Here is a 23,473-nt window from a genome sequence, read left to right as displayed (position 1 = left end):
TACAGCTATTTCTGGGATGTTACTTGTATCTTCTATACTGAAGACCGATGCAATATACCTGTTCAATTCATCTACCTTCTCTTTATTTTTCCATTATTAACTCCCCAGACTCACTTTCTATAGGACCAAAGCTCACTTTGTTGAAGTTTCTTTTTTAAATAGCTATAGAAACTCTTACTATCTGTCTTTATATCTCTAGATAGCTTTCTCTTGTACTCTAATTTTTCCCTCCGCATTGATCTTTCAGTCATTCCTTGCTGCTTTTTATATTCTGTCCAATCTCCTGACCTGCGACACACCTTTGTGCAATTACATGCTTTTTCTTTAAGTTTGATACTATCTTTAGCTTTTTTAGTTAACCACAGATGGTGGGTTCTCCCCTTGGAACTTTTCTTTTTCATTGGAATGTATTTATTCTGTGTATTCTGAAATATCCCCTTAAATGTCTGCCACGGCATCTCTATTGACCTATCCCTTAACCTAATTTGCCAGTTCGCTTTAGCTAGCTCTACTTTTATGACCTCATAATTGCCCTTATTTAAGTTTAAAATATTAGTCTTAGACCAACTCTTCTCTCCCTCAAACTGAATGTAAAATTCAATCATATTATGATCACTGCTACCTAGGGGCGCCTTTACTAAGAGGTCATTAATTAATCCTATCTTGTTGCACAATACCAGGTCTTGTATAGTCTGCTCTACGGTTGGTGCCACAACATGCTGTGCTAAAAAACTATCACAAAAACATTCTATGAACTCATCTAGGCTACCTTTGCGCATCTGATTTTTCCAGTCTATTTGTAGATTAAAATCCCCCATGATTATCACTGTATCCTTCTGACAAGCTCACATTATTAATTTCTTTAAATCCTGTCCTACCATGCGGTTACTGTTAGGAGGCTGTACACCACTCCCACAAGTGACTTCTTGCCTTTATCATTTTGCATCTCTACCCAAACCCCTTCTACATCCTAGATAAAAGCAAAAAACTGCGGATGGTGGAAATCCAAAACAAAAACAAAAATACCTGGAAAAACTCAGCAGGTCTGGCAGCATCTGCGGAGAGGAACACAGTTAACGTTTCGAGTCCGTATGACTCTTCAACAGAACTAAGGAAAAATAGAAAAGGGGTGAAATATAAGCTGCTTTGGGGGCAGGGGGGGGCAAGTAGAGCTGGATAGAGGGCCAGTGATAGGTGGAGATAACCAAAAGATGTCACAGACAAAAGGTCAAAGAGGTGTTGAAGGTGGTGATATTATCTAAAGGAATGTGCTAATTAAGGGTAGAAAGCAGGACAAGCAAGGTACAGATAGCCCTAGTGGGAGTGGGGTGGGGTGAAGAAATCGAAAAAGGCTAAAAGGTAGAGATAAAACAATGGATGGAAATACATTTAAAAATAATGGAAATAGGTGGGAAAAGAAAAATCTATATAAATTATTGGAAAAAACAAAAAGGAGGGGGAAAATCGGAAAGAGGGTGGGGATGGAGGAGAGAGTTCATGATCTAAAATTGTTGAACTCAATATTCAGTCCGGGAGGCTGTAAAGTGCCTAGTCGGAAGATGAGGTGCTGTTCCTCCAGTTTGCGTTGAGCTTCACTGGAGCAATGCAGCAGGCCAAGGACGGACATGTGGCGGTGATGGTCTGATGGCTCTCCGCTTCTTCCTTGAACAGAGGCCCGAAAAATCCCCATCCACCACTACTCTCCTTCGTCTGTCTGAACTTGTTCTCACACTTAACAATTTCTCCTTAAACGCCTCTCACTTCCTCCAAATAAAAGGTGTGGTTATGGGTACCCACATGGGCCCCAGCTATGCCTGTCTCTTTATGGGGTATGTGGAACATTCCTTGTTCCAGTCCTACTCCGACCCCCTCCCACAACTCTTTCTCCGGTACATCGATGATTACTTCGGTGCTGCTTCAAGCTCTCGTCTGGACCTGGAAAAATTTATTAATTTTGCTTCCAATTTCCACCCCTCCATCATTTTGACATGGTCCATCTCTGACACTTCTCTTCCCTTCCTTGACACCTCTGTCTCAATTTCTGGTGATAGACTGTCCACCAATATCCATTACAAGCCTACCGACTCCCACAGCCACCTCGACTACAGCTCCTCACACCCCGCTGCCTGTAAGGACTCCATCCCATTCTCTCAGTTCCTTCGCCTCCGTCGCATCTGTTCTGATGATGCTACCTTCAAAAACAGTTCCTCTGACATGTCCTCCTTCTTCCTTAACCGAGGTTTTCCATCCACGGTGGTTGACAGGGTCCTCAACTGTGTCCGGGCATCTCCCGCGCATCCGCCCTCACACCTTCCTCTCCCTCATAGAAACATGATAGGGTCCCCCTTGTCCTCACTTATCACCCCACCAGCCTCCGCATTCAAAGGATCATCCTCTGCCATTTCCGCTAACTCCAGCATGATGCCACCACCAAACATCTTCCCTTCATACCCCTCGGCGGCATTCCGCAGGGATCGTTCCCTCCGGGACACCCTGGTCCACTCCTCTATCACCCCCTACACCTCAACCCCCTCCCACGGCACCTTCCCATGCAACCGCAGAAGATGCAACACCTGCCCCTTTACTTCTCCTCTCCTAACCGTCCAAGGGCCCAAACACTCCTTCAAGTGAAGCAGCATTTCACTTGCACTTCCCTCAACTTAGTCTACTGCATTCGTTGCTCCCAATGCGGTTTCCTCTACATTGGAGAGACCAAACGCAGACTGGGTGACCGCTTTGCAGAACACTTTCGGTCTGTCCACAAGCATGACCCAGACCTCCCTGTCGCTTGCCATTTCAACACTCCACCCTGCTCTCATGCCCACATGTCCGTCCTTGGCTTGCTGCATTGTTCCAGTGAAGCTCAACGCAAACTGGAGGAACAGCACCTCATCTTCCGACTAGGCACTTTACAGCCTTCCGGACTGAATATTGAGTTCAACAATTTTATATCATGAACTCTCTCCTCCATCCCCACCCCCTTTCCGATTTTCCCCCACCGTTTTTTTCCCCCAATAATTTACATAGATTTTCTTTTCCCACCATTATTTTTAAATGTATTTCCATCCATTGTTTTATCTCTACCTTTTAGCCTTTTTTGATTCCTTCATCCCACCCCACCCCCACTAGGGCTATCTGTACCTTGCTTGTCCTGCTTTCTACCCTTAATTAGCACATTCCTTAGATAATATCACCACCTTCAACACCTCTTTGACCTTTTGTCTGTGACATCTTTTGGTTATCTCCACCTATCACTGGCCCTCTATCCAGCTCTTCTTGTCCCATCCTCCCCTCCTTAAACCAGCTTATATTTCACCTCTCCTCTATTTTTACTTAGCTCTGTTGAAGGGTCATTCGGGCTCGAATCATTAACTGTGCTCCTCTCCGCAGATGCTGCCAGACCTGCTGAGTTTTTCCAGGTATTTTTGTTTTTGTTTTGCCCTTCTACATCCTGGTTTCCTGAACTTAGGTCATTCCCCTTTATTGTGCTAAATCCATCATTAATTAACAAAGCCACCTCTCCACCTTTTCCTACCTTTCTGTCCTTCCTAGGTGTTATGAATCCTTCAATATTCAAGTCCCAATCTATGTCATCCTGCAGCCATGTCTCTGTAATGGCTATCAGATCGTACTTATTTATTCCAATTTGTATTATCAGTTCATCCTTTTTGTTTTGAATGCTACGTGCATTCAGATACAGTGCCTTTAGTTCTGTACTTTTATTAGTTTTGTAACCTTCAGCCTTCTGTCCCTTCCTAACACAGTCTATCCTTTTCCATATTAGTAACTTTCTCTCTTGCCTTATCTTTACACTTTGATTTACCACATCTTCCTAAATTTGATCCCTTGTCCTTATTATTTAGTCTAAAAAATTATTTAAATTGGGATAATCACTCCTGGGGATAAGAAAATACACACACTTCACATAGAAAACACACAGACCACATATAGAAAGAAACACCATTTTCTTTGTGGCACTCTCTCTCTTCACTTCACGTAAATTGTTTTTTGTTTTAATTCTCCTGTCTCTCCCATGCTGCTGCTCCAATTCTCCAATCACAGGTTCACTCCTTTCTGCTCTTGCTGCTCTTCCAATCACAGATTGTCTGTGGTGGGGTAGCCAGAGAGAGAGAGGGAGGAAACCTGTATTAGAGAAGCTGGAATAGCAGCATGGGAGAGACAAAACCTGTGACTGGAGGAGCAGCATCTCACTGATGTGCTTGCTCCCTACTTCTCCAATCAAATGTTTTGGATTGGGGGGAGAGCGGATTTTAGTAAAGTGAGGCAGGATCTGGCCAAAGTAGGCTGGGAACAGTTACTTGTGGGGAAATCTACAGAGAAATAGTGGGGGGCCCCCGTTCAAAAAGGAAACGGGGAGGGTACAGGCTCAACATGTTCCCTCTAGGGTGATAGGAAGGAGTAACAAGCCCAGAGAACCATGAATGACCAGTGATATTCAGGATACGATGAGAAGGAAAAGAGAGGCTTTTAGCAGGTACAAGGGGAGCAAATCAGCGGAGACATTAGTGGAGTACAGAAAGTGCAGGGTGGAGCTTAAGAAAGCAATTAGGAAAGCAAAGAGGGCATATGAGAAAGCTCTGGCTGGTAAAAGTAGGGAAAATCCCAAGATATCCACAGGCTGCTTTCGATGCTTCGAGGGTGAATTGCCCATTGCCTCTGTGTATTTTGAAGCCTATTCACTGGGATATTATGAAACTAAATTTGACTCAAGCTAGATAAAGAGATATTAGTTCAGATAACCACAGGCTTGGTGAAAGAGGTAGCTTTTGAGGAACTTCTGAAAGAAGGAGAGAGAGCTAAGAGGAAGAGATTGGTACCAGGGATAAGGGATTTCTATTCTGTGGGGAGACAAGAGGAGCTGGGGCTGATCTCCTGAAGGTGTGGAAGGATAGATTTGATAGAGGTGCTCAAAATCTTGATTTTGATAAAATACGGTGAGGTGAGATGCCGGAGGATTGGAGGGTAGCTCATGTTGTTCCGTTGTTTAAAAAAGGCTCCAAAAGTAAACCAGGTAATTACAGGCCAGTGAGCCTGACGTCAGTAGTAGGTAAATGATTGGAAGGTGTTCTGAGAGATCTGATATATAATTATTTGGACAGCCAAGGGCTGAAGGTCAGCATGGCTTTGTGCGTGGTAGGTCGTGTTTAACGAACCTTGTAGCATTTTTCGAGGTGGTTACCAAGAAAGTAGATGAAGGAAAGGCTGTGGATGTTCTCTACATGGACTTTAGTAAGGCCTTTAACAAGGTACCACATGGGAGGTTAGTTCAGAAGGTTCAGACACTTGGTATCCATGGAGAGGTTGTAAACTGGATTCGAAATTGGCTGTGTGGGAGAAAACAGAGAGTGGTAGCGGATGATTGCTTCTCAGACTGGAGGTCTGTGACTAGTGGTGTGCCTCAGGGATCTGTACTGGGACCATTGTTGTTTGTTGTCTGTATCAATGATTTGGATGATAATGTGGTGAATTGGGTCAGCAAGCTTGCTGATGACACTAAGATTGGAGGCGTTGTGGACAGCGAGGAAGGCTTTCAAAGCTTGCAGAGAGATCTGGACCAACTGGAAAAATGGGCCAGAAAATGGCAGATGGAATTTAATGCGGAAAAGTGTGAGGTGTTACATTTTGGAAGGTCAAACCAAGGTAGGACATACACAGTAAATGGTAGGGCACTAAGGAGTGCGGAGGAACAAAGGGATCTGGGAGTTCAGATACATAATTCCCTGAAAGTGGCATCACAGGTAGACAAGGTTGTAAAGAAAGCTTTTGGCATACTGGCCTTCATAAATCAAAGTATTGAGTATAGGAGTTGGGATGTTATGGTGAGGTTGTATAAGACATTGGTGAGGCCAACTTTGGAGTATCGTGTGCAGTTCTGGTCGCCTAACTACAGGAAGGATATCAGTAAGATTGAGAGAGTGCAGAGAAGATTTACTAGGATGTTGCCGGGTCTTAAGGAGTTGAGTTACAGGAAAAGATTAAACAGGTTAGGACTTTATTCCTTGGAACGTAGAAGAATGAGGGGAGATTTGATACAAGTTTACAAAATTGTGAGGGGTATAGACAGAGTAAATGCGAGTAGGCTCTTTCCACTTAGATTAGGAGAAATAAACACGAGAGGACATGGCTTTAGGGTGAAAGGGGAAAGGTTTAGGGGGAACATTAGGGGGAACTTCTTCACTCAGGGAGTGGTGAGAGTGTGGAACGAGCTAACATCTGACGTGGTAAATGCGGGCTCACTCTTGTTTTAAGAATAAATTAGATAGATACATGGATGGGAGAGGTCTGGAGGGTTATGGACTAGGTGCAGGTCAATGGGACTAGCGGAATAATATTTCGGCACAGACTAGAAGGGCCGAATGGCCTGTTTTCTGTGCTGTAGTGTTCTATGGTTCTACAGAAGCAGAACAGTGGCAGAAAGGTTGGTTTACAGAAGATACAGGTTTAATATGATTGGCAAAAAAACCAAAGGAGACATTTTGTTAACATTCTAAGATGTTGTGACCTGAAATGCACTACCTGAAAGGGCATTGAATCAGGTTTCAAAAGAGAATTTGATAAATACTCGGAATGGAAAAACCTTTTGACTTATGGGGTAAGAGCGGTTGAGTGGAACTAGTCAGATAGCCCTGCTAAAGAACTGACACCAGCAGGTTGGGCTGAATGGGTTCCTTCTGTGCAGCATCATTTTATGTTTTTATACAGAAAAACACTTATGATCAAATTTATTTTGTTCCATCAGTACAATTTACCTTGACATAATGAAACAAAATAAACAGAGGACACTTTCTAAAATCAATGCGCTGTCTTACTTAATGATAATAAAATGTCTTCTAGATATTCCTCCAGTATTTCTGACTTTCTAAACATGCCTAAAATTTTGTAGCTCTGTATTTCAAAGCCTCACTGCCCTCTCATCCTTCCTTGGCCCATTTTTGCAGTGGAAATGATGACAAAACTGTCATCCTTCGACATCATTACTCCACTGAAATTGACAGCAACTTCAGCACAGAATAATGTGGAAGTCCAGATGTTGGTGCCAGTGATTCTACCCTTCTCCCAAGGGTGTGTTGTTGAAGGACCACAGACTGCAATTAAAGGTAATCAACTGAATTGACAAGAACTTCCACTGTTAGTCTCACTGTAAAAACTCATGAGAAAGTTATACCTTATTGAATGAGGTGGAACTGAGTTTTTAAACAGAGTCCTAACTTCATAATAATAGTGGCCTGAAAAGATAATTTTATATTTATGGGATGTTAAATTTCTACACGATGATAAAAAAAAATCCTCAATTTCTTTTTTATTTTCTGAAAAGTTTGTTTAACTTTGTTTTAGCTACTATGTAAATCGAATCGTAAAATTTCAGATAGCAAAATAAATGGCTATTAAAAGTGAAAGATTTTAAGTATTTTTAGCTTCCTGTTTGCTGTGTGTGAATGTTTCAATGTGATTGACTCCTCACCTGCTTGAAGACATCACAGCTGCTGCACACCAAGACATGACTTGGACTCAGATTTAAAATTGCCATCGGGGAAAGGAAAAGGCATGTCACAGAGATCACTAGGTCCCATAACTTCCAGGCTCCAGGGCATTGTAACTGGGGGCTACTCCAAAGATGCACTGGAGGGCTCCGCGACCCCACTCCCGCCCCTCACCAACCCTGGAACTTCCCAGGTAAGGACTGCACGGCAAATGACCGGGAAGTTCAAACTTGCATTGGGCAATTGCCCTGCAATCCGAACCATTCGAAAATACGATTCAAATCACAAACTTCAGATGGTTCTGACTGCCTTACCAATACTATAGTTACCTGGGAAAAGACAGAAGAATTAAAACCACTTCGAACTCCTGGGTAACTATAGTGCTGACCCACCCCCGGCCCTCCACAGGACCCCTCTGATCATCAGCCTTCCCTGTCCACCCAATCCCCAGCCCCCCAACTGACCACCTGACCCCCCCAGGCCACCTACTCCACCCCCCAATGACCACCTGACCTCCCCACAATCCCCAATCCTGCCAATTTACCTTACAAACCTCCATTCTCCCTGGCATCTGAAAGTGGTTGGACCTCCAAACCTACCTGCTTTACAACAGATGGTGCCATAAAAAAGAGGGGCAGCTTCCTTACCTCCACCTCTCCAGCCCTTGACTAAAAGCCTTAGGAGCGCGCTGCACTGCAGAGTTCTCACGCAGCCCAAGTGGGGCAGTCGGGCAAGAAAGGAGCAGCTGAAATTTCAGGCAGGAAACTAGGAGTGGAGTGGCAATCCGACTCTGATTGCCACTCCACGCAAGTTCAGGCCCTAGATTTTCGTAGATAGGTTTCTTTTGAGGTTTCCCTTGCATCACCATTGACCGCAAAACAACCCGATGAGCATATTTAAGAGGCCTAATTCCTGTTTTAGTTTGGCACTTTGTGTTCTTGGAGGTTGCTGACTGCTAATGCTCCAGCCAGCGCACTTGCACGGTGAATAGGACACACAGGACAGCATCCAGAAATTAGTTCCTCCAATGTGAATTTTGTGCCCAAAGGATGAATATGACCAATTTCTCTACCCTCCCCAGCAATGTTCCCAAAAACGGTTCCAAAAATATTCTAGAAATTCATTACCTTTAGTATTTAAGTTGTTCTGCCTCTCTCAGCCTATGTGAAAACAAAACTCTCCCATTAAAACCACTTTGTTTCTGCTACATGATTCCAAAATCCCCACTACAAGACTGTCAGAAGGTCTTAGACAACTCTTGCCAGAGTTCCAAATCCTTTGCTGTTCCTTCATTCTATGCATTGTGTTTTCACTGCCTGATGGGGGAATCAGTAAGGGGGTTACTGCAATTCTTTCTTTCTACTGCTTTAATTGTGCCTGTTATCAATAATACTATTTTTTCTGTTCGTGATTTCTGTCTTTTCTAAAGAGTCCATATCCTAGAATACTGAGCTTCCAATCATTCCCAGCTTATCATGTACTTGTTATGGCTACTACAAAGCTGAATTTGCACTTTTAACTCACTTGTTTTATTTCTTACGCTGTGCACATTTGTGAAGAGAATACATATCCAGCCAGTCAACAGGAAAAGTACTGACACGTTAACCCAGGAGTAAAAAGGATCACAAGTAATCTCATATGTCAACCTAAGTTTACTCCTGTGTTATTTAGATGATTCTGAATGAAAAGAATTATAAAACAAAATCTTCAAAATATGAAAAGATATAGGTAAATACTGCAGCAATAATAAGGTCTGTATCATAAAGAACTGCTGTATACATTGAAATATTCCCCTCTTGGATCACAAATTTTCGTGATGGGTTTTAAGTAGGAATCCACAGTAGTGTTCCTGCGAAAGCAGAACGTTACAATTCCTGGGAAACATACACAAAATATACATTCCCAAGCTGTCTCTGGCCAGCAAAATTAAAACATAAAGCACAGAAGGCTGAGAAATACTACAAAGAAAACTGGCAACTCCCTTCACAGCAAGCACTAAGGGATTTTGTGATTGCAAGCAGAGAATGTTTCTTTAATTATGTTGACTTTTTATCTACAATGACACGTGCAAAGTAACCAAATGTGATTCCTCCCTGGGATATAATAAATTCAATTTAAATCTGGTGATGTCAGAGAGCTATTTGATTAGATCAACTTGGAAAAGGTTACATTCTAATGCAAGAATGAACCACAAATTCTAATCCTATCCAATTTAAATCTTTAAATGTCGAAATGATTCAGAGATGGTGTCAGAAACTCGGTACACTTTTATATAACTATGTCTGCACTTGTCAGAAGATGCAATAGTTGATGCCCACATTTGCACAAAGCAATTACATCAGTAGACAGTGCATGAATGAACAGACATACCCAGGGCTCCAAGAAACTCAAAACAGAAACGTTTCCCCAGAGATGAGGTGATCTATTACTGTACTTACTTTGCTAATCCGGAAATTTCCTTTTATAGTGAAATATATTAATAAAACAAGTCAGGTCAAGATTTAAAGAGCTTTGTCTTCTCTCTTAAATCAGCACTACCAACAAGAAAATAATTGAATTCTATCAAATCATAGGTTTAATTAAATGTTGAAAAATTTGTGTCTGTAGATCACAACATTTAAATGACCCAGTGTATAAGGTGAACCCATTTTTCCCTGACCCAAAAATCATGTTTTTGCATTTACTCAGCGTATAAGTTGACCCCCCCTTTTTCAGCCAAGACAATGCTATATTCACATTAGTAGCCCACCTCAATTTTTCACCAAATAGATGTTTTACTTACTGGTACCTTATAACTGGGTGCAAGGAATCAAGCAGACTGTGTTGCCAAAATGCATAAAAACGGCCACACACAGCGCACCGCACATGGCAAGTGGCAATGATAGCAACCACCCACACTTATCTACCCACCGGTAGGTTTTTATACTCAGTGTATAAGTCGACCCCTGTTTTTGGAAGGATTTTTTGAGGCTTCAAAGGTCAACTTATATGCTGGCATCTACAGTACACTATTTGTCTTCAGAGCATGTGAAAAGAAAAAAAAAATCAGCATCTGGAGGGCAGGCTTGCTGCATAAAGGGTTACTTTTTGCTTCTGTATATGAGCTGCAGAATATTTGTTCATCCTTAAGCATCTTGTGGAAGATACTCACCTTCCTCCAGCTCCATATTCTGAAGGAAAAGAGGGTTTTGTAGAACACTGCAGTGACCCCGTTCATCCTCCTTAGTCAAAAGCATTAAATCAGTATAGATGAAAATGCAGACCTGTGAAAGACAAAGTGTTTACTCAATACTTGAACTGGATATTGATGGTCTCGCAATGAAAAAAAAATGGGTTAACTTATGCTGCTTTGCACACAGTCTAAGGAGCACAAAACACACGTTCCTTTTAAATAAACAGCAAAAATATTTTCACTTGATATAATTTAATCTTTTCCCTTTAATCACCTTGATGATTGCACAATCTTCACTGCCTTGACTTAGCTAAATATTACTAAAAGCCAAATATAAAATTACTTAACTAAAATTAGCAGTGATTTAATACTGCAAATAATTACTGCACTAACAAAGTGGCACCATATCCTGAAAACATGAAACCAATTTGTGATGACAGCTGGCAGCACAATTAACAGCTTGCATTTATATAGCACCTTTAGTAGAGTAAAACATCCCCAACGTTTCACAGGAGCGTTATTAAACGAAACGTGACACATAGCCATGTCAGGCAATATTAGGATAGGTGACCAAAAGCATGCTCAAAGAAGTAACTTATCAAAAGTGCCTTAAAATAGAGATAGGTAGAGAGAGGTGACAGGTTTTAGGAGGGAATTGCATAGTTTAGAACCTAGGCAATTGAAAGCTGAGCTTTCAGTTGGAGTAAACACAATAGGGGATGCAAAAAATACCAGAATTGAAGCAGTGCAGAGAGACTTGTAGGGCTGGGGGAGGTTACAGAGATGGGGACAGGCATGACCATGCAGGGATTTGAAAACAAGGATGGAAATTTCAAAAATTGAGGCAAAACTGTACCAGACACCAATGTAGATCAGTGAGCACAGGTATGATGGGTAAACAGGCATGTGACTTAGGTTACAGGTAGCAGGGTTTTGGATTATCTCAAGTTAATGGAAGGTGGAGGATTGGAGGTCAGCCAGGAGAGCACTGGACTAGCCAAGTCTCAAGGTAACAGAGGCATGAATGAGGGTTTCAGGCAGGGGTGGGCTGAATTGTTGTTGCAAAGGTGGAAATGGCAATCCTGATGATGTTGTCTCTATATGGCTGGAAGGTCATCTCAGGATCAAATACGACACAAGGGTTATATATGGACTACCTGGTCTGGCAGGGTGTCAAGCTGGTGCCAGGGAGAGGGATGGAGTTGGTGGATAGGGAAAGAATTGGTGAATAGGTGAAGTTTAGTGAAGAGACTGAAGACTAGTGACTTTGTTTTCCCAATAAATAATTGGAGGAAATTTCTGTTTGCCCAGAATTTGATGTCAGAAAGATAGATATGCCATCTGACAATTCAGAGACAGTGAAGGGGTTGAGAGAGGTAGAGCTGGATATCATGAGCGTCTGCATGGAACTTGAAGCAGCATGTAGATGGGAAACAGGTGGGCATTAAGGATAGATCTTTGGACACCCCAAAGGCAATGGTGTGGGAGCAGGAAAAGAAGCCACTACAGGTGATTCTCTGGCTATGATCAGATAGATAAATGGAACCAGGTGTGTGCAGTGTCATCCAGCTGGGTGACAGAGGATAGGTGTTAGAGGAGGATTGCGTAGTTAATCATGTCAAAGGCTCCAGACAGGTTGAGAAGTATGAGAAAGGGTGATTTGTTATAATTTGTCACATAGGATGTCAATTATGATTTTGATAATCGCAATTTCAGTATGGATTTAAGAAGCAACAGCATGTTCAGGGACTTGAGGGGAAAGGAGGTTGGAGATGGCCCAGTGGTTTGGAAGGATAGAGGGGTCAAATGTGTTTTATTTTGAGGAGAGGAGCGGTGATGGCATATTTGAAGGGAAAGGGACAGAACCTGAACTGAGAGAACTGTTGAAGAAGGCAGCTCACCACAACCTTCTGAAGGGCAATAAATGCTGGCCTAGCCAGCAACACCCACATCCCGTCAATGAAGGGAAAAAAAACATAGCAAGTTTCCACAAACAACAATGTGACAATAACCAATTAGTCTTTTTTCAGTAATGTTGATTGAGGGATAAATATTGTCCAGAACACTGGAGTTAATTTTCCTGCTCCTCTTCAAAGTAGTGCCATGGGGTCTTTTACATTCACTAAGAGAGCAGAAAGGACCTCAATTGAAAAACTAATTTGAAAGGTGGCACCTCTGACAATGCAGAACTCCCTCATTATTGCCATGCAATGACAGCCTAGATTTTGTGCTCAGATCTGTACAGTGAAACCTGAACCCACAATTTTCTAACTCAAAGGTGAGGCTGTACCAAACCATGGCTATATTGAGGATATGCTATATAGTCAGAGGCGTCATCTTTCAGATGAGACATTAAACTGAGGTCCATCTGTCCTCTCAGATGGAAACATATATCCCACTGAAATGTTCAAAGAACAGCAGGGGTTTCTCCCACTGTCCCGGCCAACAATTAACCCTCAACCAACACCATCAAAACCAGATTGCCTGTCATTTATTTCAACGTTTTCTGTAAGAGATTGGCTCCTATTGGGAATTTGGCTCTTATATTTCCTACATTCTAACAGTTTGCACACTTTAAAAATATTTCTTTGGCTATAAAGCACTTGGAACAGTCCCGAGTTCATGAAAGGCACTATAAAATCCAAGTTCTTCTTTCTTTCAGGTAACCACCAGTTCCATGCAGGCGCCTGGGACAACCATGACACAAATAATTCAAAAAAACTAAATGGTACATTGAAATTAGTTGCAGTATCAATGTAAACTTTAAGCTGTCAGAGTATTTATACAACACAGTGACATGATATGGACATACCTGACTCATTTCTAAACCTTTAGGCAGAAGGCAGAATTGAATAGAACCACAATCTGTAACCTCAACCATTACCATCACGCTAGGGGATCAACCCTGGTTCAATGAAGAGTGCAGGGGGGCATGCCAGGAGCAGCACCAGACATAACTAAAAATGAGGTGCCAACCTGGTGAAGCTATAACACAGGACTACTTGCGTGCCAAACAGCATAAGCAGCAAGTGATAGACAGAGCTAAGCAATCCCACAACCAACGGATCAAATCTAAGTTCTGCAGTCCTGCCACATCCAGCTGTGAATGATGGTGGACAATTAAACAACTCACTGGAGGAGGAGGCTCCACAAATATCCCCATCCTCAATGATGGAGGGGTCCAGCACATCAGTGTAAAAGATAAGACTGAAGCATTTGCTACAATCTTCAGCTAGGAGTACCAAGTGGATGATCCATCTCAGCCTCCTCCGGAGGTCCCCAGCATCACAGGTGCCAGTCTTCAGCCAATTCCATTCACTCCACGTGATATCAAGCAATGGCTGAAGGCACTGGATACTGCAAAGGCAGGGCCTAGGCAGTATTCCGGCAATAGTACTGAAGACTTGTGCTCCAGAATTTGCCGCACCCCTAGCCAAGCTGTTCCAATAAGCTGGCATCTACCCGGCTATGTGGAAAATTGCCCAGGTATGTCCTGTACACAAAAAGGACAAATCCAACCCGGCCAATTACCGCCCCATCAGTCTACTCTCCATCATCAGTAAAGTAATGGAAGGGGGTCATCAACAGTGCTATCAAGCGGCACTTGCTTACCAATAGCTTGCTCACTGACACCCTGTTTGGGTTCCATCAGGATAACTCAGCTCCTGACCTCATTGCAGCCCAGGTTCAAACATAGACAAAAGAGCTGAACTCCCGAGGTGAGGTGAGTGACTGCCCTTGATACGAGGGCTGCATTTGACAGAGCGTGGCATCAAGAAGCCCTAGCTAAACTGGAGTCAATGGGAATCAGGGGGAAAACTCTCTGCTGGTTGGAGTCATACCTAGCACAAAGGAAGATGGTTGTGGCTGTTGGAGGTCAGTCATCTCAGTTCCAGGGCATCACAGCAGGAGTTCCTCAGGGCAGTGTCCTCAGCCCAACCATCTTCAGCTGCTTCATCAATGACATTCCTCCCGTCATAAGGTCAGAAGTGGGGATGTTTGCTGATAATTGCACAATGTTCAGCACCATTCGTGACTCCTCAGATTCTGAAGCAGCCCATGTCCAAATGCAGCAAGACCTGGGCAATATCCAGGCTTGGGCTGACAAGTGGCAAGTAACATTCACGCCACAGAAGTGCCAGGCAATGACCATCTCCAGCAAGAGAGAATCCAAATATCGCCCCTTGATGTTCAATGGCATTACCATCAATGAATCCCCCAATATCAACATCCTGGAGCTTACCATTGACCAGAAACTGAACTGGGCTAGCCATATAAATACTGTGGCTACAAGAGCAGGTCAGAGGCTAGGAATCCTGCAATGAGTAACCCACCTCCTGATTCCCCAAAGCTTGTCCATCATCTACAAGGCACAACTCAGGAGTGTGATGGAATACTCCCCACTTGCCTGGACGAGTGCAGCTCCCACAACACTCAAGAACCTCGACAGCGTCCCAGGCAAAGCAGCCGCTTGACTGGCACCATATCCACAAACATTCACTCCCTCCACCACCGACACACAGTAGCAGCAGTGTGTACCATCTACAAGATGCACTGCAGGAATTCACTAAGGCTCCTTCGACTGCACCTTCTAAACCCATGACCACTACCACCTAGAAGGACAAAGGCAGCAGATAGATGGGAACACCACCACCTGGAAGCTCCCCTCCAAGTCATTCACCATTCTGACTTGGAAATATATCGCCGTTCCTTCACTGCTGCTGGGTCAAAATCCTGGAACTCCCTTCCCAATAGCACTGTGGGTGTACCTACACCATATGGACTACAGTGGTTCAAGAAGGCAGCTCACCACCACTTTCTCAAGGGCAATTAGGAATGGCCAATAAATGCTGGCCCAGCCAGCGAAGCCCACACCCCATAAATGAATTTTTAAAAAAAGGCTAAGTGTGCAGTTCTACCACTACCTAGTGCCAATGCTAAAGCATAATTCCAGAACTAAAGTACTTTGAGTCTAGAGAGAAGCCTATCTGGAGGAAGAAATTTCCCAACCATTTGCTTGAACTGCATCCCCTTACTCTTGTTGCATGACACTGAATAGGAATGAAAAAAAAAAAAAAATTATGTTCAGGAGTGATACTCTGTGGGTCATCAGTAAGAAAAGCTCCAGGAATCAAATATTGATCCATGGGGAGAGTTAAAAATGTCAAACATTCAACAGCAGAACTGTAATCAGTGTAGACAATACAGTATATAACAAATGCCTGGACAGATCAGCTGACAGCTTATTTACCAATGGGTGTGATATCATAATCAGGTAAGGCTGCCTAAAGAATGTAAATCATAAATCATTATATCACCTCTACTTCTGTTAAGTTCATTATTTACACAAATTATTTTTCAGAATACCAGTTTTGTTGCAAGATTCAGTTAAAATTTTCTCCATAGAACAGACTTGGATATAAGTTATTTTAATTCCTCTTGGGCAGAAACATGTCTGAAATGGAGTAGTTTCTACAGATAGCCCCATGCTGGGTTAATGAGAGGTGATTAGAATATGGGATGGGCAGTGCTGTTGTACAGATCACAAACAATGGACCAGAACAGAAAACGCTGGAGATGCTCAGCAGATGGCACATCGTCTGTTGTGTTCTTCTTCTTCGATGTAAACGTACCAATCCTGCTCAAGGATTGGTGAAACAGTAACGTGGGTTCTTTATTTGAAGATAAGGCTATATTCAGACAATGTTCACTGGGACTGTGAGGCACATGTCTGCTTACAGGCTGCCTACAAGTCATGGGGCTAATACATTATACTCTGTGGTATTGATTCACTGTAGTTTAAGATACACTCCCTTAAAGGTATATGCACGTTATATCGCAATCTGTTGAAAGAACACAAGTCAGTCAGCGTTTCATGTATGGGAACCTTCCTCAGAACTGAATGATAGGAGGAGTGCCTCCAGCATTTTCTGTCTTTCAGCTGCAATATTTTGCTTTTTTCCAATCACAGACTATTCATTAGCAATGTCCAATCATTCAGGAGACAACTTGACGTTAACAAATTTCTTCCATCTCAACCAAGCTTTGAAAAAAGACATTTAAAGAATCAACAGGCACCCAAATTCCTGTCAACTGAGGTGGCAGAAAGGTTACTGGAGGAGGAAAGTAGCAGGAAACCTACAAGGGAGAATTTATGACCATGCTGTTGACTGAACAGATAACAGAACGGATAAAAACAAAAAACTACTGCAGATGCTGGAAATCCAAAACAAAAACAGAATTACCTGGAAAAACTCAGCAGGTCTGGCAGCATCTGTTGAAGGGTCGTGAGGACTCGAAACGTCGACTCTTTTCTTCTCCACCGATGCTGCCAGACCTGCTGAGTTTTTCCAGGTAATTCTAGATAACAGAACAGGTCTGTCTTCCTGAGAAAAGCAGCAGCTTAAGTGGCCTGGAATATGAATGTCATTTATATTTGCAACAGAGCACACACAGAAGTTGAACTGACTGCACCAAGTGACTTTCATCAACTCAGTATTCTGTATACATTAGCAAAATACTGCGAATGCTAGAAATCAGAAAGAAAAACGTGAAATGAAGAATGCTCTGATGAAAGGTCATTGACCTGAGCCATTAAGTCTGTTTCTCTCTCCACAAATGCTCCAGACAAGCTGAGTATTTCCAGAATTTTGCTTTTTAATTTCAGTAGTCTGTATGTTTTGAATCTTGTAGAATTAGGTTGGCAGCACCCTCACCTTTTGAGTCAGAAAGTTCCTGATTCATGACCCATTCCAGAGCTTGAGAACAAACCTCAAGGCTGACACTCCAGCGCACTACTGAAGGAGCGTTGCACTGTCAGAGGTGCAGTCTTTTAAATGAGAGCTTAAACAGAGACCCCCATCTGCCTTCTCAGGTGAATGTAATAGATCCCACAGCACCATTTCAAAGAGAAGGGGAGTTATCCCTTGTGTCCTGGCCAATATTTATACCTCAATCAACATTATAAAAAAGATTATCTGGTCATTAACATTGTGTTTTATTGGAGCTTGCTGTGTGCAAGTTGGCTGCCACATTTCCTATATTACAACAGAGACTACCCTTCAAAAAGCACGTCCTTGGCTGCAAAGTGACTTGAGGCATCCAGTGATCATGAAAGCAATATAAATGCAAGTCTTTCTTTAAAGGAGCTTACAACCAAATACTGGAAGCAAATGTTTTGCAGAAACTCTACCATTGTGTGAATTTATGAAGTAAGCCTCATCTAGTGTTAGCTTGGTCTGCATTTGAAAATATTAATAGCAAAGTGAATTTTGTTGTTAAACTTCCAGGTCCTGCTAGCAGAGTGGGAGCAAAGCTCCATTAAAAAAGAAGGCAACCAGGCAGTTCAAGGGAGCAAATGACACCACTGAACTAAGTACATACCTCTAGTAGACTCCAATTCATAATAAATTATTACTTCAGGTTATTTTGTCTGTCTTCTTATTCAGACATCCCCAGGAACCAATCTCAATGATATATTGAGTGGATGGCCATACATCTTTCCCATGCCTGGTAATAGTACATGGCACACTTAAATTAGCCACTAGGAGGTGTATGTGAGGGTCATTTGAAAACTTCCCCCTCTGTTTTCCTTTTCACAATGCTGAAGCAGTTAGCTTTCAGTTGTACTTCCTCACAGCAAAGTGGCTAAGTTAAAAATTCACTTAAGTGTCAGTAGCCAGTATATCCAGTATATTATTTTCAAGCAAATGTCAATAATATTGGAAGTATAAATATCGTGTGTGATATGATAATTTCACGAGCAATAGGGAGAGGCAGTGGCATTGTCACTGGACTGGTGATCCAGAGACCCAGGGTAATGCCTCGGGGACCTGAGTTCAAATCCCACCACGGCAGAATTTGAATTCAATACAAGGCTGGAATTAAAAGTCTAATGATGACCATGAAACCATTGTCGATTGTCGTAAAAACCCATCTGGTTCACTAATGCCCATTAGGGTGGGAAATCAGCCATTCTCCCCTGGTTTGGCCGACATATGACTCCAGATCTGCAGTACTGTGGTTGACTCTTAAATGGCCTAGCAAACCATTCAGTTTTATCAAACTGCCAAAAAGTCAATAAAAAGGAATGAAACCTGATGGACCACCCAGCATTGGAAGCACGACAATGGCAAATGCAACTCTGTCAGCCCTGCAAAGTTCCCCCTTACTAACATCTGAAATTGGAAGGGCTGTCGCACAGACTAGTTAAGCAACACCCTGACACAGTTGTACTCATGGAATCATTCATACCTTATATATCATGTCCCAGAAACCACCATCACCATCCCTGGTTATGTCCTGTCCCACTGGCAGGACAGGCCCAGCAGAGGTGGCAGCACAGTGGTAAACACTCAGCAGGGAGTTGTCCTGGGGGTGTCCACAACATCAACTCTGGCCTCCATGAAGTCTAATGGCATCAGGTCAAGCATAGGCAAGGGAGCCTCCTGCTGATTATCACATACCGTGCCCCCTCAGCTGATGAATCAGTGCTCCTCCAAGTTGAACACCACTTGGAGGAAGCACTGAGGGTGGCAAGGGGGCAGAATGTACTCTGGGTGGGGGGCTTCAATATCCATGACCAAGCATGGCTCGGGAGCACCACCACAGACCGAGCTGGCCAAATCCTGAAGGACATAGCTGCTAGACTGGGTCTGTGGCAGGTGGTGAGGAAATCAACTGAGGGAAAAACATACTTGACCTCATCCTCACCAACCTGCCTGTCACAGGTGCATCTGTCCATAACAGTATCAGTAGGAGTGACCACTGTACAGCTGTTTTGGAGACAAAGTCCCGCCTTCACATTCAGGATACCCTCCTTTGTGTTGTGTGGGACTACCACTGTGCTAAATGGGATGGATTTCAAACAGATCTAGAAACTCAAGACTGGGTATCCATGCTGTGGGCCATCAGCAGCAGCAGAATTGTACTCAACCACAATCTGTAACCTCATGGCCCAGCATATCCCCCACTCTACCATTACCATCAAGCCAGGGGATCAACCTTGGTTCAATGAAGAGTGCAGGAGGGCATGCCAGGAGCAGCACTGGGCATACCTAAAAATGAGGTGTCAACCTGGTGAAGCTACAACACAGGACTACTTGCGTGCCAAACAGGACAAACATCAAGCGACAGACAGAACTAAGCAATTCCACAACCAACAGATCAGATCTAAGCTCTGCCGTCCTGCCACATCCAGTTGTGACTGGTGGTGGGCAATTAAACAAGCTGGAGGAGCAAGTTCCATAAATATCCCCATCCTCAATGATGGAGGAGCCCAGCACATCAATGAAAGGGATAAGGTTGCAGCATTCGCAACAACCTTCAGCCAGAAGTACTAAGTGGATGATCCATCTCGGCCTCCTCCAGAGGTCCCCAACATCACAGATGCCAGTCTTCAACCTATTCCATTCACTCCACATGATATCAAGAAATGACTGAAGGCACTGGATACTGCAAAGGCTATGGGCTCTGACAATATTCTGGCAATAGTAATGAAGGCTTGTGCTGCGGAACTTGCCGCACCCTGAGCCAAGCTGTTCCAGTACAGCTACAACACTGGCATCTACCCAGCTATGTGGAAAATTGCCCAGGTATGTCCTGTACACAAAAAGCAGGACAAATCCAACCTGACCAATTACCACCACAGTCTACTCTCCATCATCAGTAAAGTGATGGGCGGGGTCATCAACAGTGCTATCAAGCGGCACTTGCTTAGTAATAAACTGTTCACTGATGCTTAGTTTGGGCTCCACCAGGGTCACTCAGCTTCTGACCTCACTACAGCCTTGGTTCAAACATGGATAAAGAGCTGAGCTCTAGAGGTGAGGTAGGAGTGACTGCCCTTGACATCAAGGTGGCATTTGACAGAATGTAGCATCAAGTAGCCCTAGCAAAACTGGAGTTAATGGGAATCAGAGGGTAAACTCTCCACTAGTTGGAGTCAGGACGTCAGAAGTGGGGATGTTTGCTGATGATTGCACAATGTTCAGCACCATTCGCAACTCCACAGGTACTGAAGCAGTTCATGTCCAAATGCAGCAAGACCTGGACAATACCCAGGCTTAGGCTGACAAGTGGCAAGTTAACATTCGCACCACACAAATGTCAGGCAATGACCATCTCCAACAAGGGACAATCTAACCATTGCCCCATGACATTCAATGGCACTACCATCACTGAATCTCCCACTATCAACATCCTGATGAGGGGTGGGGGGGTTAGCATTGACCAGAAACTGAACCGGACTAGCCATATGAGTACTGTGGCGATAAGAGCAGGTCAGAGGCTGGGAATCCTATTGTGAGTAACTCGCCTCCTGACTCCCCAAAGCCTGTCCACCATCTACAAAGCACAAGTCAGAGTGTGGTGCAATACATTACACTTGCCTGGATGAGTGCAGTTCCAATAGCACTCATGAAGCTCAACCAACACCGTCCAAGACAAAGCAGCCCCGCTTCACCGGCACCCCTTCCACAAACATTCACTCCCTCCACCACCGATACACAGTGGCAGCGTGTGTACCATCTACAAGATGCACTGCAGAAACTCACCAAGGCTCCTTATGCAGCACCTTCCAAACCCACAACTGCTACCTTCTAAAAGGGCAAGGACCACAGGCTATCTCTACTCCCTAATCTGGATGAAAACACTTGCAATTTACCTATGTGGTAATAGCTTGAAAAGGGGACAGAATTCTTTCAATTCAAGTATTATCTGCCTGTTATTTGGCTGGTAAGATAACAAACAAACTATTTCTTGATTGCCAAGTATACCCAATATAAGAGGACTCCAGAAATTGATTGCATGGCCTTTGTTTTTGTATTATCCCCAGGAGGGAGACTCACTGAACAAACTGATCTCCAAAATGGCCATTCAAAAGTACCACTTTAGACATGAACTCAGCATCTCACATAACACAAATAACTCAATTAAATTAATACTTGAATATAGCACAAGTCTCAGATGAATAGCTTCAAAGAAGGCTGAGGTAATTTCCCCTTTTGTTGAATGATTTCCAATAAATTCGAAAATATATGATTAAACACCATTTCTAGAAATCGAGATTTAAAATGAAATGAATGATTTCACAGCTGCAGCAGGTAATAGCAGAAATTCAATTGAAATGCATGATGCAGATTTTAACAGAAATAATTCACATATGTTTATCACCCTTCATGTCTCCAAGAGATCTCAAAATGCTTCACAGTTAATGAATTTATTTTTGAAGTGTAATCACCTTTGCTATGTAGTCAAACATAGCAACCAATTTGGTTCACAAGGTCCCAGAATTGACAAAAGACATGAAAAATAAGTTAATCTTCTTAGATAGCATTAGTTGACAAATGAATGTTGGCAAGGATACTGAAAGAAATCCTTGCTCTTGGCCAAAAATGTTCCTCATCTTTATGGACAGGATTCATCTGGTGATGAATATAAATCAACTGATAATCTGGAGTCCCAAAATTACATTCATTAACCTATACAGGCTGGTTCTGTGTGGACTTTAAAGGTGGCAATTCTGCTAAGATTGGTGCTCTAGGGAACAATGATGGAATTCCTGGAGGTAGAAGTATACTACTCCAGACTTGGGAATAACATTCCTGGTGGCTCCAGTGGTTAGAAGGCAGCCATGTGCACAGGGAGCTATGAGCTGGCAAATCAACTGATGGATCATTTGTTCCACCGCCAGGTGATCTTGCCAGCAACATCAGAACAGAGGAGTGATGGAAAATAGGTTCTAATGTAAATATCCACAAATAATTAAGAATAAGCATGAATAATTGTGGTTCTATAGTAAATGGAATTAATAACTAAAAATACATTTGTGCAGAGAGGAAAATGTGCCATTTCCAAGGCCAGAACTGTAGCAAAACAATTATGTTTCTTTAGAAGCGAGTAGACATTCTAGGGGATTATCAGAAGGACAGGCAAAAGCAGAAGGTTGTAAAATAAGAAAGAACCATCATAAGACATCACAAATAACTGTGTCTTTCTGTCATAAGCTATGCGTTATCTATCAAATTAAAGTACTGCAACAGTGTGATAAAATGCAAAAATGACCTCTCTTTTTCTCTTCCACCAATAAGAATACTGAGAGGAATTTGTCTGTTTGCAATTCTTCCATCGCTTTCCTAATCCACTTAGTTCTTTCTTCAGAAAATACATCTTGCTACTGCATATTATATCAATACAGGGCATCGAGTGTTCATCCGGTATACATTTTGAGCTGTGGTCTTTTGTTCTTTTGTGGCTCACGCCCACTACACATTGATAACGTTTCACAGCTTAAAGTCTCACAAAGCCGTAAGAGATGCTAAGTATTATAGTGGCTTCAGCAGTGTAGATAGCTAATTAAACCGCTGGACATCCTGCAAAAGCAGGTAGGTCTGAATTTCACATGCATTTCCTGCTTACACCCTTACATTCACAGCATTTTTAGATGCATTTCTTGGTAACAAGCTCAGTGTGACTCACACTTCACAGGCTTGATCTTACTAACACAAATTATCTTGAGAAAAGCAAAAAACTGCGGATGCTGGAAATCCAAAACAAAAACAAAAATAGCTGAAAAAACTCAGCAGGTCTGACAGCATCTGCGGAGCGGAGCACAGTTAACGTTTAGAGTCTGTATGACTCTTCAACAGAACTAAAGACAAATAGAAAAGAGGTGAAATATAAGCTGGTTTAAGGGTAGGTGGGACAAGTAGAGCTGGATAGAGGGCCAGTGATAGGTGGAGATAACCAAAAGATGTCATAGACAAAAGGACAAAGAGATGTTGAAGGTGGTGATATTATG

The 23,473-nt window shown here is 42.9% G+C and overlaps 1 protein-coding gene across 1 annotated transcript in view; it reads right to left on the bottom strand.

Moving 5' to 3' along the window:
- The window catches only part of rgs3a (regulator of G protein signaling 3a), a 201,497-nt gene that overhangs the window by 141,260 nt on the left and 36,764 nt on the right, over positions 1-23,473 (bottom strand). The window contains exon 8 of the mRNA XM_078549779.1: positions 10,654-10,765. Coding sequence (XP_078405905.1) covers positions 10,654-10,765 — 112 coding nt within the window. The remainder of the gene's footprint in view (positions 1-10,653; positions 10,766-23,473) is intronic.

Source organism: Cetorhinus maximus, chromosome 10 (assembly GCF_964194155.1).
Source record: "Cetorhinus maximus chromosome 10, sCetMax3.hap1.1, whole genome shotgun sequence".
NCBI lineage: Eukaryota > Metazoa > Chordata > Chondrichthyes > Lamniformes > Cetorhinidae > Cetorhinus > Cetorhinus maximus.
The sequence above is the reverse complement of the archived record's forward strand: the minus strand, read 5'-3'. Positions and strand labels throughout refer to the sequence as shown.